Below are 15465 nucleotides of genomic sequence, written 5' to 3'. Positions count from 1 at the left end.
TAAAGTAAGGTTGGAGGTTCAGCTTTTTTCATATGGATATTTAATTACTATAGCACCACTTGTTGAAAAGACCATTTCCTCCTTTGTATTACCTTTATACTTTTTTTTTTTCTTTTTTTTTTTGTTTAAGCTGGAAACGGGGAGAGACAGTCAGACAGACTCCCGCATGCGCCCGACCGGGATCCACCCGGCACGCCCACCAGGGGTGGAAGCTCTGCCCACCAGGGGGCGATGCTCTGCCCCTCTGGGGCGTCGCTCTGCTGTGACCAGAGCCACTCTAGCTCCTGGGGTAGAGGCCAAGGAGCCATCCCCAGCGCCCGGGCCATCCCTGCTCCAATGGAGCCTCGCTGCGGGAGGGGAAGAGAGAGACAGAGAGGGAAGGGGGGGGGTGGAGAAGCAAATGGGCGCTTCTCCTATGTGCCCTGGCCGGGAATCGAACCCGGGTCCCCCGCACGCCAGGCCGACGCTCTACCGCTGAGCCAACCGGCCAGGGCCTACCTTTATACTTTTAATAGAGATCAATTGAATATGAATGTATGACTCTGTTTTTGTTCCCTCCCATTGATATACCGTATGTGTCTGTCATTAAACCAAACCACATTGTAAAGATTAATAATGCTTTCCAGTAGGTCTTGACAATCGGAAGCATTAGATTCTCAAATATGTTCTTTTTTTCTTAAAAGTAATTTTGTTTTTCTAGGTTCTTTACATTTCTGTATACCTTTAGAATTAACTTATCAATTTCTACCAAGAGAGACTACGTAAAATCTATAAATAAATGTAAGGAGAATTGACATCTTACAAATATTATTTTCCAGCCCTTGCCAAATGGCTCAGTTGGTTAGAGCAGTGGTCCCAAACCCTGGGCAGCAGACCAGTACCGGTCCGTGGGCCTTTTGGTACCGATCCGCAGAGAAAGAATAAATAACTTACATTATTTCCGTTTTATTTATATTTAAGTCTGAACAATGTTTTATTTTTAAAAAATGACCAGATTCCCTCTGTTACATCCGTCTAAGACTCACTCTTGATGCTTGTCTCATAAGTTTGACAATTATATTTAAAAATTCCACAGTTTTTATGCTGGTCACATAATTTTATTTTGTGCATTTATCCATTCCACCCTAAAGGCTGGTCTGTGAAAATATTTTCTGACATTAAACCAGTTCTTGGCCCAAACAAGGTTGGGGCCACTGGGTTAGAGCATCATCCTGAGGTGTAGAGGTGGCTAGGTCGATCCTTGGTCAGAGAACATATAGGAATAGATTGATATTCCTATCTTTCTTTCTGTTCTCTCTCTCTCTCCCTCCCTCCCTTCCTCTCTCACTAAGATCAGTAAGTTAAAAAAAATTAAAAAAAAAAAAAAAGATTGGTACCAGGCTGCCAAACACAAGGGTTTAATAAGAAAGACACATTAAAAAATATATAAATATATATTATATATAAATATATGTAAATATATTATATATCATAACATGTAATATTTATATGTAAATATATAAGGATATAAATATTTAAAAATATTTTAAATATATTTATATTATAAATTATATATTATATAAAATATAAAATATCTTATATATATAATAAATATATGTTTATTATATAGAAATATATTTATATATACATATACATATGTGTGTGTGTGTGTGTGTGTGTGTGTGTGTGTGTGTGTGTATGCCTGGTCAAGGCACATATGGGAGTTGATGCTTCCTGCTTCTCCCTCCTTCTCTCTTTCTCTCTTTTTCCTCTCTCAAATGAATAAATAAAATCTTTTAAAAGAAAGAAATATTAAATATACATATATATTTATAAATATATATATATGTATGTAAGAATATGCTGTGAAGACTTGCAGAGTTAGGATAACAATTAGGGGCAGAGAGGTGCCCTAGGGTGAAAGCCCTGAGTGGACGAGAATCCAGCAATCTCTCTGACTCCATACTCGAAACAGTGTATGTTGGAAACAGCAAAACAACAAGATAAGATTTTAGCAACAAGAAAATGTTTAGTCTCTCAGAACAGAGATTAAGAGTCAGCATGTTCCTTGTCCTTTACTTCACCCCTGAAAACTTCTGTTGAAAGAAGTTGAGTTTTTTGTTCTTCTAATTAGTATCTGAGTAAGGCTGGGGATGGGGCTTCAGTCCTTTAATCTGCTGTTCAGGACTGTTGCCTCCTCTCGGCCCCTTGATGCATTTCATCTGATCTCTGAGTAGTCACTATTGCCGTGACATATATTACAATACATGAAAAGATATACCTATATATTTATTTGTCTTTACATTTGTTTGCCAATGTTAATTTTTCAATGTGCAGGTCTTGTACATATTTTTTTCTTGATTCTCTCACTTAATATAGTAGTTCATGTTTTTTTATGTTATCATAAATGGTATTGATATTTTAATTTTATTTTTTGTTTGTTGTTATTATATAGCAATACAATTGATTTTTGTTGGAATTGAGCTCATGTCCTGTGACCTGGTTATACTCACTTATTATTTCTAATCATTGTTTTGTAGATTTTCTTTTCAACATAGACTATCATGTCATTCTTGAACAAAGTCATTTTTACTTCTATATTTTTAATCTTTATGCCTATTATTTATTTATTTATTTATTTATTTATTTATTTATTTATTTATTTATTCTTGCTTTATAATAGTGGTTAGGACCATTAGTACAATGTTGAATAGAAGTGAGGAGTTTAGATATCCTTTTGTTGTTACTGATGTTATGGGGCAAAAAAAAAATTTTAACCACTAAATATGATTTAGCTAGGTTGATGTAGATGCATTTTATCATGCTAAAGAAGTTTGCTTCTATTTCTAGTTTTCTTGAGAGCTTGTTTGGAGGTTCCAACAGGGGACCAAAGAATGGTTATCTCCTTTATCAGGAAAGGTCAACCTGTTCGACCACATATGCAGCTTCAGGAGGGACGCACATGGAGCAGTGAGGGAGGAAGGGGACACCCGCCTAGCCAGCCAGATCAGCTGAATCAATCCTGGTGATCAATGGAGTGACAGATGTCACAGCCAGATTGCCTTCACATCCATATTTCTAGCTTTCTGAGAGTTTTTTTTTTATGAATGGGTTTAGAAGTTTTCTGAATCTATTGCATGATTATGTATTTTTTCTCCTTTTCCCTGTTAAAATAGTAGATGCTTTGATTGATTTTCAAATGCTAAATCAATCTAGCATTCTTGGGATAAAAACTACTTTGTGGAAAAGTATTAGCATTATATATGATCACATTGATTTACTAATATTTTGTTAAAAGTATTTGCATCTATATTCATGGGTGACATTGGCCTGTATTTCTTTCTTGTTATGTCATTTGTGGTTTTGATATCAGGATATATCTGGTCTTGTAAAATGAATTGGGAAGTGTTCTTTTCTCTGTTTTCTGAAAGAATCTGGGTAAAATTTGTATTATTTCTTAATGTTTAAAACAATTCAGCTGTGAAGCTGTCTGGTCTAGAGTCTTTGTTGAAAGTTTTAGATGTAAAAATTAATTTCTGTGATACCTATAAAATTTTAGAATTTATTTGTATAAAATTGTGCATAATATTCCCTTATCTTTTTAATGTCTGTAGCAATGGCTTTTTTTCCCACTCCTCACATTGGTAAATAAGACTTTTTCCTTCTAGATCATTTAATGAAGGTTTTATTAATTTCATTGTTTTTTTCGAAGTACAAGTTGTTGGTTTAAATATTTTTTTAAATTTTATTTTTCATTACATCAATTCTCACTTTTTCTTTTTTGTATTCATTTTGTGTTTACTGTTTTTCTAGTTTCTCAAGATAGAAATTTAGATAATAAACTTTTGAAATACTTTTCCTTCTCTAAAATAAGCATTATCCACTATTAATTTTCCTCTAAATACCGATTTAACTTCAACCAACATAGTATCATATTTAGCAAACTTTCTTTGTATAGATCTGGGTGCTATATCTATAAAATCTCCCAGTTTTTTCTTATTATATTTGTTTTCTTTTAAAATCTTTGCATATGTTTATAATAGCTGTTTGAAAGTTTTTTTGTCCAATTCCATAATTTCTGTCATTTCTGGGTTTGTTTCTTTTACTTGGTTTTCTTCTTGATTTGGGTCATATTTTCTTGCTTCTTTCCATTTGTATTAATTTTACATTTGGTATTATACATTGTGAATTTTTTAAAATTAAAAGTCTGTATTTTGCTTTTTTTCTTTAAAGAATGTGTTAAATAACTTGCAGAAGAGCTTGATCCTTTTGAGGATTGTATTAAAGTTTGTTTGAATGAGTTCAGAGTAGCCTTTATTCAAGAATTTGTTCAGCCTTAATAAAAAGGCATGATTTTTTTTGAGTCTCTACTGAATTCTCTAGTGGTTGAAATTCTGAATTCTCACTCGGAAATATTTCTGCTAATAGCTCCCTGGTAGTGTTTGTTGGTTTTTTTTTGCCTTGCTTCATGGAATTTTATCCTATCCATACAGAAATTACTATTCAGCAATAGATTTCTTTCTTCTACTCTAGTTTGCTGGTCCTGCAAATTCCAGCTATCTTAGCCTTCCCAATTTATGAGCTGCGTCTTCTGAGTAAAATCCCCATGCTCTACTTTGGGTCTTCCATGCTACATTGATAGAACATACCTTCAGGTAGAAAGCTGGGAAGACTATACAACTCACCTTGTTTCCCTTCTTGCATATATCACAGTTCTGCACTGTCCTGGCCCAGTGTCTAAGAATAGCTCATTCATATGCTTTGTGAGTTTTCTAGTTGTTTGCAATTGGAGGGCAAGTCCATTACCAGTCATTTCAACAGGGAAAGAAATGGAAACTCTACTTATTTGATGTTTCATCTTTTGAGACAAGCTTAGATTCTCCAGAGACCACCTACTGAGGCCTGGATGAGTTCTTGTTCTCTTTAAAATATTATTGCCTTTTCCTTAAATCTTTTACAAATAAGATGACATCTAGAATACACCTTTAGATAAAACACCAATATAATCAGGCTCTTCCTTTATTTAAGAAGAACCCTTTATTCTTACATCATAATTTTGGATTCTTTATTTCAAAAACAAGATTCAAAACAAAAGTAGAACTTGTAACATTAAATATTTTCCTTTGATAATTCTCTGTCCATAATGCTATGACTTCTTCCCTTAGTAAATTATTATCCAGTGCTTCATAAATGATTAATATTTTTTGAACTTCATTATGGTACCAGCAAAGGTATGTTAGGAATCCTTCATTGAGTAATTGGGAAAATGGAAAGTGAAAGCTCAAATTGAAAGAAACTACAAAGCTGCTGCAGGGAGTGGCGGGGGCCCTGTTTTTATTTTTGCTTTTACTATTTCATATTATACAGGTTCAGATGTTCTTATATAACCTAAGTAATTCTGATGTTAAATAAGACAGAAAACCACTGTGAGAATTAAAAATAAAAAATTTAAAATACTAAACAAGTTAAGACTAAATAATCCTTAAAATTGGTTGACATATTCTTATCTCAAAAGGTTAGCCTGACCAGGCAGTGGTTCAGTGGATAGTGTCAGACTGGGATGTGGAGGACCTAGGTTCGATATCCCGAGGTCGCCAGCTTGAGCACGGGCTCATTTGGTTTGAGCAAGGCTTACCAGCTTGAGCCCAAGGTCACTGGCTCGAGCAAGGGGTCACTTGGTCTGCTGTGGCCCCCCAGGTCAAGGCACATATGAGAAAGCACTCAATGAACAACTAAGGAACCATAGCAAAGAATTGATGCTTCTCATCTCTCTCCGTTCCTGTCTGTCTGTCTCTCTCTGTCTCTGTCACCAAAAAAAAGGTTAATCAGATTTATGTTTGACAAATGAATCTTCACAAAGTATCCAAGTCAAGTACAAGTAATTATGCCAGGCTGATTGGAGTGGGTGAGGGGGTTGGAAATAGCCTGTACTATAAGGACAAAAGATATGAGGTCCAGAGAGTCAGAGATTGTGCAATGACCTTTTTAGTCCTTTTGGGCTGCTTGTTTGTCTGGCCTGGTAAAATAAGATTTTTGAAGAAGCTAGAATAATGACAAAAAAATTAAATTGACTTGTTTGTCATTGTGAAATCATGATAATCATTATCCAAATGATCCACTAATGTATTTACTTATAGTCCTTTTTAAATCATTTTTATTTATTGGGAAGACATTGACTAATAAAATTATATAGGTTTCAGGTGTAATATTCTATAATACATCACATATGTACTGTATTATGTGTTCACCACCCCAAGTCAAGTCTCTTTCCATCACCATTTTCCTCCCCTTTATTTACCCTCTTCTACCTCCCCCCACCACCTTTTTCCTCTAGTAATCACCATACTATTGTCTGTGTCTGTATTTTTTTTTCTTGCTTAATTTCTTCACCTTTTTTACATAGCGCTTCAAACCTCCTCCTCTGACAACTGTCAGTCTCATGGTATTTGTCTTTCTCTGCCTGGCTTATTTCACTTAGCATGATACTCTCCAGGTCCATTTATGCTGTTGTAGAAGGTAAGATTTCCTTCTTTCCTTACAGCTGAGTAGTATTCCATTTCATTATGTGTACCACAACATTTTTTCTTGTATAGTAATGCTAATAACCTTTTTCTGTGAATAATGTTAAATGTTTTTAACATATTTTTTTTCCTTTAGAGGTTTAAAAATTGTGCATGTGTATTTATTAGTCTTTTCCTTCATTGTTTCTGTGGGTTATGTCATACTTTAAAAAGTTTTTATACCAATATAATTTTTTTTTAAAGTTCTTCCACATTGTCTCTAAGCATTTTATGATTTAACTATGTTTACTTTCAAATATTTACCTATCTGGCACTTATTCTTTCTCTCTCTCTTTCTTTTTTAACTGTGTTTTTATTGAGGTGACATTCACAGAACAGAGAATTCCACATTTAAAGTGAACAATTTAGTGGCATTTAGTACATTCCAAAATATTTTCATCACCTCCAAAATAACCCTGTGTCCATTAAGCAGTTACTCCCATTCCCCAGTTTCTGGCAACCACCATCTCCCTGTCTCTATGGACTTAGCTATTCTGGATGTTTTATACAAATGAAAGTTACAATATGTGACTTTTTCTGTCTAGCCTTTTTCACTTAGCACAGTGTTTCCTAGGTTCATCATCATTGTAGCATGTATCAGTGTTTTTTATGGCTGAATAATATTTCATTGTATTGTATACACCACAGTTTGTTTAATCATTCATCTATTGATGGACATTTGGATTGTTTCTACCTTTGGTTATTGGGTATAGTACTACTATAAACATGTATGTTCAAATATTTTTTGAGTACCTATTTTCACTTCTTTTGGATATGTACTTAAAAGGAGAATTGTAGTATTTATAATAAATGAAACATAAATTCAGTTTTATGGTGGTTTTTTTTGTTATTATTGTTGTTGTTGCTAATTTAAGATGCTTATTTTGTCATCTAGTAATTTCCATATGTACTTGGGTTTAGTTCTTAACTGTCTGTTTGGTCCCATTGTTGTCTGTCTGTGTGCTCATACTATACTTTCTTCCCACCCCATCTTCATGCAATTACTTTTTAAATATTTGGACAGAAAAGCCTGCTTCCTGCATCCACCCCATCCCCAGTTGTTTCTTTTGTCACACTTTTCCTTGCTAGTTCCATATACTTATTTCTTCTAACATTTTATTTCTATCAATGATGTTGTGAATACTTAATATCTTTACAGTCACATGAAAAATTACTTTAGTTTGTATTTAAGAAAATAGTTAAGAATCCTATCACTAAATGGAAATAGTTATTCATTGTATACTTCAATGCAGTTGTTAATTAGTGATGTTGTGGTAAATAACATTTCATATTTTCAGGTGTACTGTGATTTCTTTTAGCTTTAAAAACTGAAGGGGATGATTATTATATTAACGGTGCCTGGACTATTGACTGGCCTCGGAAGTTTGATATTGCTGGGACAGCTTTTCACTACAAGAGACCAACTGATGAACCAGAATCCTTGGAAGCTCTAGGCCCTACCTCAGAAAATCTCATCGTCATGGTAAATGTGCCTTTGCCTCTTCATTTCTACTGTTTGTCATCTGCCCTGTGAGGTAGGAAAGGGCAGGCTTTATCATCTCTGTTTTATAGTTGGTAAAAGTTGGTAAATAAAGTTAAAGTGGTTTGCCCACATGTTTATAATTCTTGTAAAGTTAAAGCCTTAGCGCTCTTTCCATATGACTGTTTGAACATTCAAATGCTTGTTTGAATAAAATTCTTGTAACCAAACAAGCTAACTGAGAGAAATGACTCTAAATTACCCATGAAAATGGAAGGAGAAAATTCAGTATAAATACATGTGTTCTAAATGTTATCTTAAATTTCCTATAAGACTTACTTTATGACATCATCTTCTTCAAAAGAAATATTAAATGTCTGAATGGAGGCTCATTGTATTTTAATTATCTTCACCAGTTGTTTTCAATGGCAGGTTCTGCTTCAAGAACAGAATTTGGGAATTAGGTTTAAGTTCAATGTTCCCATCACTCGGACTGGCAGTGGAGACAGTGAAGTTGGCTTTACGTGGAATCATCAGCCATGGTCAGAATGCTCAGCAACTTGTGCTGGAGGTAAGACACCCACTAGTCAGCCCACCCAGAGGGCAGGATGGAAAACAAAACATGTTCTGAGCTATGCTTTGTGTTTGCTAAAGAAGCTAATTGGAAACATTTCTTGCAGGTTTGCTTCAAGCTGTAATTTAGCAAAAGAAACTTTGCTTTAATTATATTATATTCCGTTTGTTTTTAACCTCATGTAATTTGTACAGATTTGTTGGTAAAATACATCTTGGCACAATGAGTGTCTCTGCTGGTGCTTCTCCCAAGACTAACTTGAAGGTGGGCTGTTTGCTTTTCGTGAACGCATTCTTGGTAAAGAACATCAAGAGCTTTAAATAAGATAATGGGCAAGAATCAGACGGCACAGATACAACTTCTTGTAATGGGGGATGAGGATGTATGTCTGAGTACTTGTGTGTTTGTGTTTGTGTGTGTGTTTCCCATAATCCTACTCAAATTCCCTATTCCTGCCATCAGAGTTAAGGGGCTATTTATTAGGACACTACAATCATGACTGGTGTCCGGGTCTCTGGGTTTATTGCGTATGCTGACCCCCATTATAGTTCTTCAGAGAGGTAGCTGCTAGGCGGTGGTTGGTGATGTGTTGGTTGTCCCATGTGCGTTTTTCATGGGTGCCTTTTCTCCACAATTTACTCTATTCCTAATCCTCCTCCCTCTAGTGGCCACCATTGCAATTCTTTACCTCTGGCTGGGAGAGCAGGACAGTTGGCTTCCTTCAAAGCCAACACCCTTGCTGCTGCATGGACTGGTGAGTAGAAGTGCTGTGCAAGCAGCATCTTCCTTCTCTCTGGAGACTAAATGCATCGCCTCCACCGTACACCTTGATTGCAATAGGCAAAGAAACAAACCTATCCCTCAGGCCTAGGCTGGCCCAAAGCACCTTACCATTCTGAAAACAAAGATTGAATTTTGAATAGTAATATTTAGAATGGGAAAAATTGAAATAAAATGAACTATCCCATTTAACCCCATATTCCAATGTATTACCATTTTTTTCTTCCTAAACTCTTTGGGAACATATCACTTAACATGGACTTTATCCTATCTTGTCCTATACTCACTGATCTCTAACACCTCTGATTTTCAAGGTTTGAACCAGAAATTATTTTCACAGAAATGATTATCATGTAATAGATTCAATATTTTTAGACATATACAGAATTAAATCATTGATTCGCTACAACCCCAAATTCAATAGTAAATACAGTCCAGGAAAAAAAGAAAGCAAATGAATAATAATCTTGTCTCCTGTGTGAAGTGCCATAAAACATGATTATGTATAATTCGTAGTATATTAAAAAGATCCTTCTTCCCATCCATTTTTTTTTTGTGTGTGAAATGGTTGGTGATTTGTAATGTAAAGATATAAAAAGTATAGGGCATAACTATGTCTTTTAATAAATAAATAATATTCAAAATTAATTGTTCAAGTAAATGCCATTGTATTATTCTTTATTTATTTATTTTATTTATTTATTTATTTATTTTTTGACAGAGACAGAGAGAGGACAGATAGGGACAAACAGATAGGAAGGGAGAGAGAAGAGAAGCATAAGTTCTTTGTTGTGGCACCTTAGTTGGTCATTGATTACTTTCTCATATATGCCTTGAGCAGGGGGCTACACCAGACCAAGTGACCCCTTGTTCAAGCCAGTGACCTTGGGTTTGACCTTGCTCAAACCTGATGAACTCACGCTCAAGCTGGCAACCTCGGGGTTTCTAACTTGGGTCCTCCATGTCCCAGTTTGACGCTCTATTCACTGCATCATGGCCTGGTCAGGCCCCATTGTATTATTCTTTAGTGATATTTATATTTACATATTTTTTTTATTTCAACTAAATTCCTTTATTCAGTTTATAAATTAACTTTTTCCTTTTCACATACCAAAAAGAAGTCTTTCTGATAACAGTACGTACATAATTCAGGCTCTGGGTAGATGAAATAAACTTATTAAAGAATTGTCAAAATAATTTAAAGTTTAGGAAATCTACTGAAGAAAGTCTAAGTGTTGGGGTTGATTAGCTTAGAGAAGAGAAGGCTGAGGGAAAGTATTAGTATCTTCAAGTATGTGACAGAATGTTGAATGGCAAATTCTTAGTGTCTGTTCATCTTTGTACTAAAAATTGCTATATTTGGGGATTGTTTAGACACAGTCTTGTCTGAGGCCAAGGAGGGATTAAGTGAATTCTCAATGTTCCTTCTAACCCTGCAATTCTTTTGTCAAAAAAGGAGATAGTCCAACAGGAAAAGAAAAAAAATAGATCACGAGAACTCAATTTAGAAGGAAAATTATGATTTTATTAAAGTAAAGAAATATGAAAAATCTAAATGAGTGTTATTCTTTTCCATAACACTTGTATTGAGAAATCATAATAGAAAAGTGATTTCTTGTGATAGAGGATAAATAAAAAAAAAATGAGAAACACCCCTGCAAGGAGAATTTTCTCTTCTTTGCTATTTATACTCCTTTCTTCTCTGATATTTGAGGTGGTTCTGGGAATTGGAACTATGCTCAGTTGTAAGTGATTATGACAGCATTCATGAGGCCATTGCCTTCTTTGGAAGAGAGATGTACAGTGCTTGAAAATTGGCAGGCATAGTGTGAAGAGTTCCTATTTGTCTTGGTATGTGGTTCTCAAAGTGTGGTCCCTAGACCAGCAGCATTAACATCACTTCAGAATATATTAGAAATGCTAATTTGGGGGCCCTATCTCAAATTTATTGAATAGAAATTCTCTGGGTGGAGCCCAGCAATCTTTAGCAAAACTCTCCAAGTATTTCTGATGCTTGGTCAATTTTGAGAACCACTGGTCTTGGTTGATGGAGAAACAGAAACCTAGCACTCTTCTAGATGTATAGAATCCATGTCGTTATTATTGAAGTCTGTGCACCCCTCTAGACTCATTTTGCAACTAGAACAATGTCTGGCACTTGCTAGGCACTCAATAAATATTCATAGATGGGTGAATGAGCAAAAGGAATTATTTTGGCAATTACATATTTGCTCTGGTTCTTTTCAGTGTGGAAAATGAAAGCTTAGTGTTGCTGTTTTTTGTTGTTTTTTTTATGAGGTAGAGCAAAAGGATTCCAGGGAGAGACAGTATAATTTGATTAGCATGCATAACTAAAACCAAGCTTCTCTCTTTTGTTGTCTTTACTTTGAGTAGGTGGAAAATATCTTCTAAGATATAGAATACTAATATCAGTTATTGGACTTATTCTTCTTACACATACCCCTACTTTAAATCCCAAGTCCTTTAAATACAGGAAACAAATGATTGAGAGCAATAAAAACCCTTGAGACTCAGGAATCTTGATCAAAGAGGGAGCCAGAGTCATCTGCTTGGTATTGATAAATGGACCTACATCTGTAGTTAAGGAATATTTCAAGGAAAAGTCAGTTTTACTTAGTTTTCACGAAGGAAGTAAGGATGAATACTAAAGTCAGTTCTCGACTGGGATACTTCACTCCTGTCTTTCCATGGTGGGTCTAGGTGTCTTGGGGCTGCCAAAACTTTTTAAAATGGAAAAAGAGAAAACAAGAAAGATCTCAAAGAACTTTCTATTGCAATCTCCTTAACGTTAACAAGACTTCTTAACGTTATTTCCTCTTACTAACCTGTGTATGTTTTATTATTGGTCTGCAAAGTATAAGATCTTTGGACGTTGTGTTTGAGAGCAATGATGATAATTTTCTCTTCTGAGATCTTTTAAGATAAGAAGTTTGGAGACTGTTTTTCTGTTGCTTAGCAGACCCAATGACAAAACTAATATTTCAGGAAACATTGCTGGTGATTCACTCCAAGTAATGGTCTTTTCTGTGAGTCAGTGATGAAACACTTCCTTAGCCTGAATAAGAACATTGACATGATATGGGCTATTGTCTTTAGGATAAATGTGATTTTTAAAATACAGTGGAGACTTTTCCTCTGAGAGAAATCTAAGCCCAATGAATTAAAACTTGGATATTTTATGAGCCATTGTTACTCCCACTAGAGTTTTTTTTTTATTTTTATCCAAAGTGTTATATATTCTATAGTTTATGTGACTCTTAAATTTATATACTACCATCGTATTCATCATTAATATGTTAATTAATGAAGGTTAGCTGGGTAGTGAGAATTATATTATTATAAAATCCAAAGGCTTAAGAGTTTTTAAAAATATATATATACTATAATTTATGCCAGTGTGCTTTTGCACTCTGACTTCTAAAGATTCAAATAACAAATACTTGTATATTCATCCTTTGATTTTTAACCATATTCTGTTTTTACTAATGTTTGGCCAGATGTGTGGTTCCCAAATTTTTAGCATGCATCAAAATTATCTAGAGGGTTTGTTAAAACAGATTGCTAAATTCTGCCTTCAGTTTCTGATTTGGTGGGTCTGGTGTAGATTCCAAGAATTTCTGTTTCTGACAAGTTTCCAGGTGATGCTGGTGCTACTGGTTCAGACACCATACTTTGAGAATCATTGGGGTTAGACACTTAAGTTTCATAGAGCTAATGTGTGTTAGTACAAAGAGATAAATATTTTAGGTAATAATTCATATTACAGTGGTAATCCACATTACAACTAGTCTTTTCAATGATAAGTGTTTCTACAGTTCAGCTCTGTGATAATAAATAAAATTTTATAGTTTGTAAAACATTTTCTGATGTAGTTTCATTTGATCATTCTCAGTAGCACCAGGAGATAGGCATATTATTATTTCTATTTTATAGGTAAAACCCAAGGGAAGTAACTTGTTAAAATCAAGACTTAGGAATTGAATCTTTAGTAATTTTTTAAATGCAGCATTTTCTTTCATAATAAAAATGATTTTTACCTTGAATAGAGCTTTTTCACTAGTTGGCAACCTCAACAGAGCAACATTTAAAAATATTACCTTCATGCCCTGTTCCAGTAGCTCAGTCAGTTAGAGCATCATTCCAATATGCCAAGGTTGTGGGTTTGATTCCCGGTCAGGGCACATACAGGATACAACTAACCAATGCATACATAAGTGGAACAACAAATCATTGTTTCCCTCTCTTTCTTCTACTTACTCTCTCTCTTTCTCTCTAAAAATTAATAAATAAAAATGAAAAGTATCTCCTTTACTAACTTGAAATTTCATTGTTTCAAATGCTTTTCCTAAAACAGTGGATCTTAACTCTAGATGTACATTGTAATTACCTGGTGAATTCTGATGTTTGGGTACCACCCCCCAAAATTCTGATCTAATTTCTTAGGAGTGTTCCATGAACATCAGATTTCTAAAGCTCCCTAGCTCAGGGGTCCCCAAACTTTTTACACAGGGGGCCAGTTCACTGTCCCTCAGACCGTTGGAGGGCCGGACTATAAAAAAACTATGAACAAATCCCTATGCACACTGCACATATCTTATTTTAAAGTAAAAAAACAAAACAGGAACAAATCCAATATTTAAAATAAAAAACAAGTAAATTTAAATCAACAAACTGACCAGTTATTTCAATGAGAACTATGCTCCTCTCACTGACCACCAATGAAAGAGGTGCCCCTTCCGGAATTGCGGCGGGGCCGGATAAATGGCCTCGGGGGCCGCATGCGGCCTGCGGGCCGTAGTTTGGGGACCCCTGCCCTAGCTAATTCTAATGCATAGCTGAGCTTGAGATACTGCCTTTGAGGCTGATTGAAAGTTTATTTAATCTTCAAATGATTTACATTCAGATTCAGATAACTTCTGGGAGCATTACTAACTCACATCTCTGTTATTAATTGGCTATTAGTTTACTGCAATGATTAATGAGGTTTGAATATAAGTATTTAGGGTGAGAAAGTAGAGAGGACCATCAGAAAAAGGAATGAGAAAGGTAGTGAATGGCAATTAATTTCATAATTTGTTTAGTGTGGGCATTGGTCTTGGACATGCCTTTAGAAAGCTTTTTTTTTTTTAATTTATGTTTATTTGCATGTTTTCTCTTACCTGAGGAATCTCTTATAAGCCTCTAATTAATGCTTTAAAACCGAACTGAAATTGTGCTAAATGTCATTTACATGTATTGGCCTTTTGGCTAAGATCAAGTGAAATTGTGTTAAACAGATTTTGAAAGCTCTTCCTTCTAATTTCAAGTTTTGTGGTACTTAGGAAACTAAAATGTGTAAGTGGTTATAAACTCACAAGTCAGAATGTTTGAGGCATATGACCCCTGTTTTAACTCAATATTTTTAGAAACTTGTAAGAAAAATATTTTCTCTTTGTGACTTACAGTTCTAATCAGAAAAGATCTATCATTTTAAAGCATTGTTTTTTTATTAGGGAATAAATCTTTGTAAAATGCAGCAGTATTCATGATTATTTCCTATCTTCTTGAATGTACTCAATTTCTCACTATTCACACCATTCCCTTGCACCCACACAACCTCCCTAACCCTTTCTCTTATTTAATACAACCCATATGCTTAAAACTTCTAAAGCAAATTAACTAAGAGTTGATGTTATACTGTTGCATTTGACTTTGCACCTGTTGTGTTACTAAAGAAATTTTAACAATACTTTCTTTGTGGTGCAAAGAAAGATCAGATATACATATTTATTTTGTATGTATTAATTTTAAATTTATACTCAAAATATATATAATCTTTGTCCTGCGGTTCACTCTGTTGACACTTCTGATTACTTTTTCCAAATTGTTTTTTTCTAGGGTTTTCTTTCTTCCTCTTTGTATAGAAGTACAAACATTGTATACCAAAGAACTCAGTTTGAAAACTGAAAAACACACAAATACATGGAGGCTGAATTACATGCTACTAAATAAACAATGAATGGGTTAACAAGATCAAAGAAGAAATCAAAAGATATCTGAGACAAGTGAAAGTGAAAATACAATAACCCAAG

At 34.6% G+C, this 15465-nt stretch overlaps 1 protein-coding gene across 1 annotated transcript in view; it reads left to right on the top strand.

The window, feature by feature from the left end:
- The window catches only part of ADAMTS6 (ADAM metallopeptidase with thrombospondin type 1 motif 6), a 255927-nt gene that overhangs the window by 186093 nt on the left and 54369 nt on the right, over nt 1-15465 (top strand). Inside the window, exons 18-19 of the mRNA XM_066375930.1 lie at nt 7859-8022; nt 8452-8590. Coding sequence (XP_066232027.1) covers nt 7859-8022; nt 8452-8590 — 303 coding nt within the window. The remainder of the gene's footprint in view (nt 1-7858; nt 8023-8451; nt 8591-15465) is intronic.

This window comes from Saccopteryx leptura, chromosome 1 (assembly GCF_036850995.1).
Source record: "Saccopteryx leptura isolate mSacLep1 chromosome 1, mSacLep1_pri_phased_curated, whole genome shotgun sequence".
Classification (NCBI taxonomy): Eukaryota; Metazoa; Chordata; class Mammalia; order Chiroptera; family Emballonuridae; genus Saccopteryx; species Saccopteryx leptura.
This window is presented reverse-complemented; position numbering and strand designations above follow the sequence as displayed.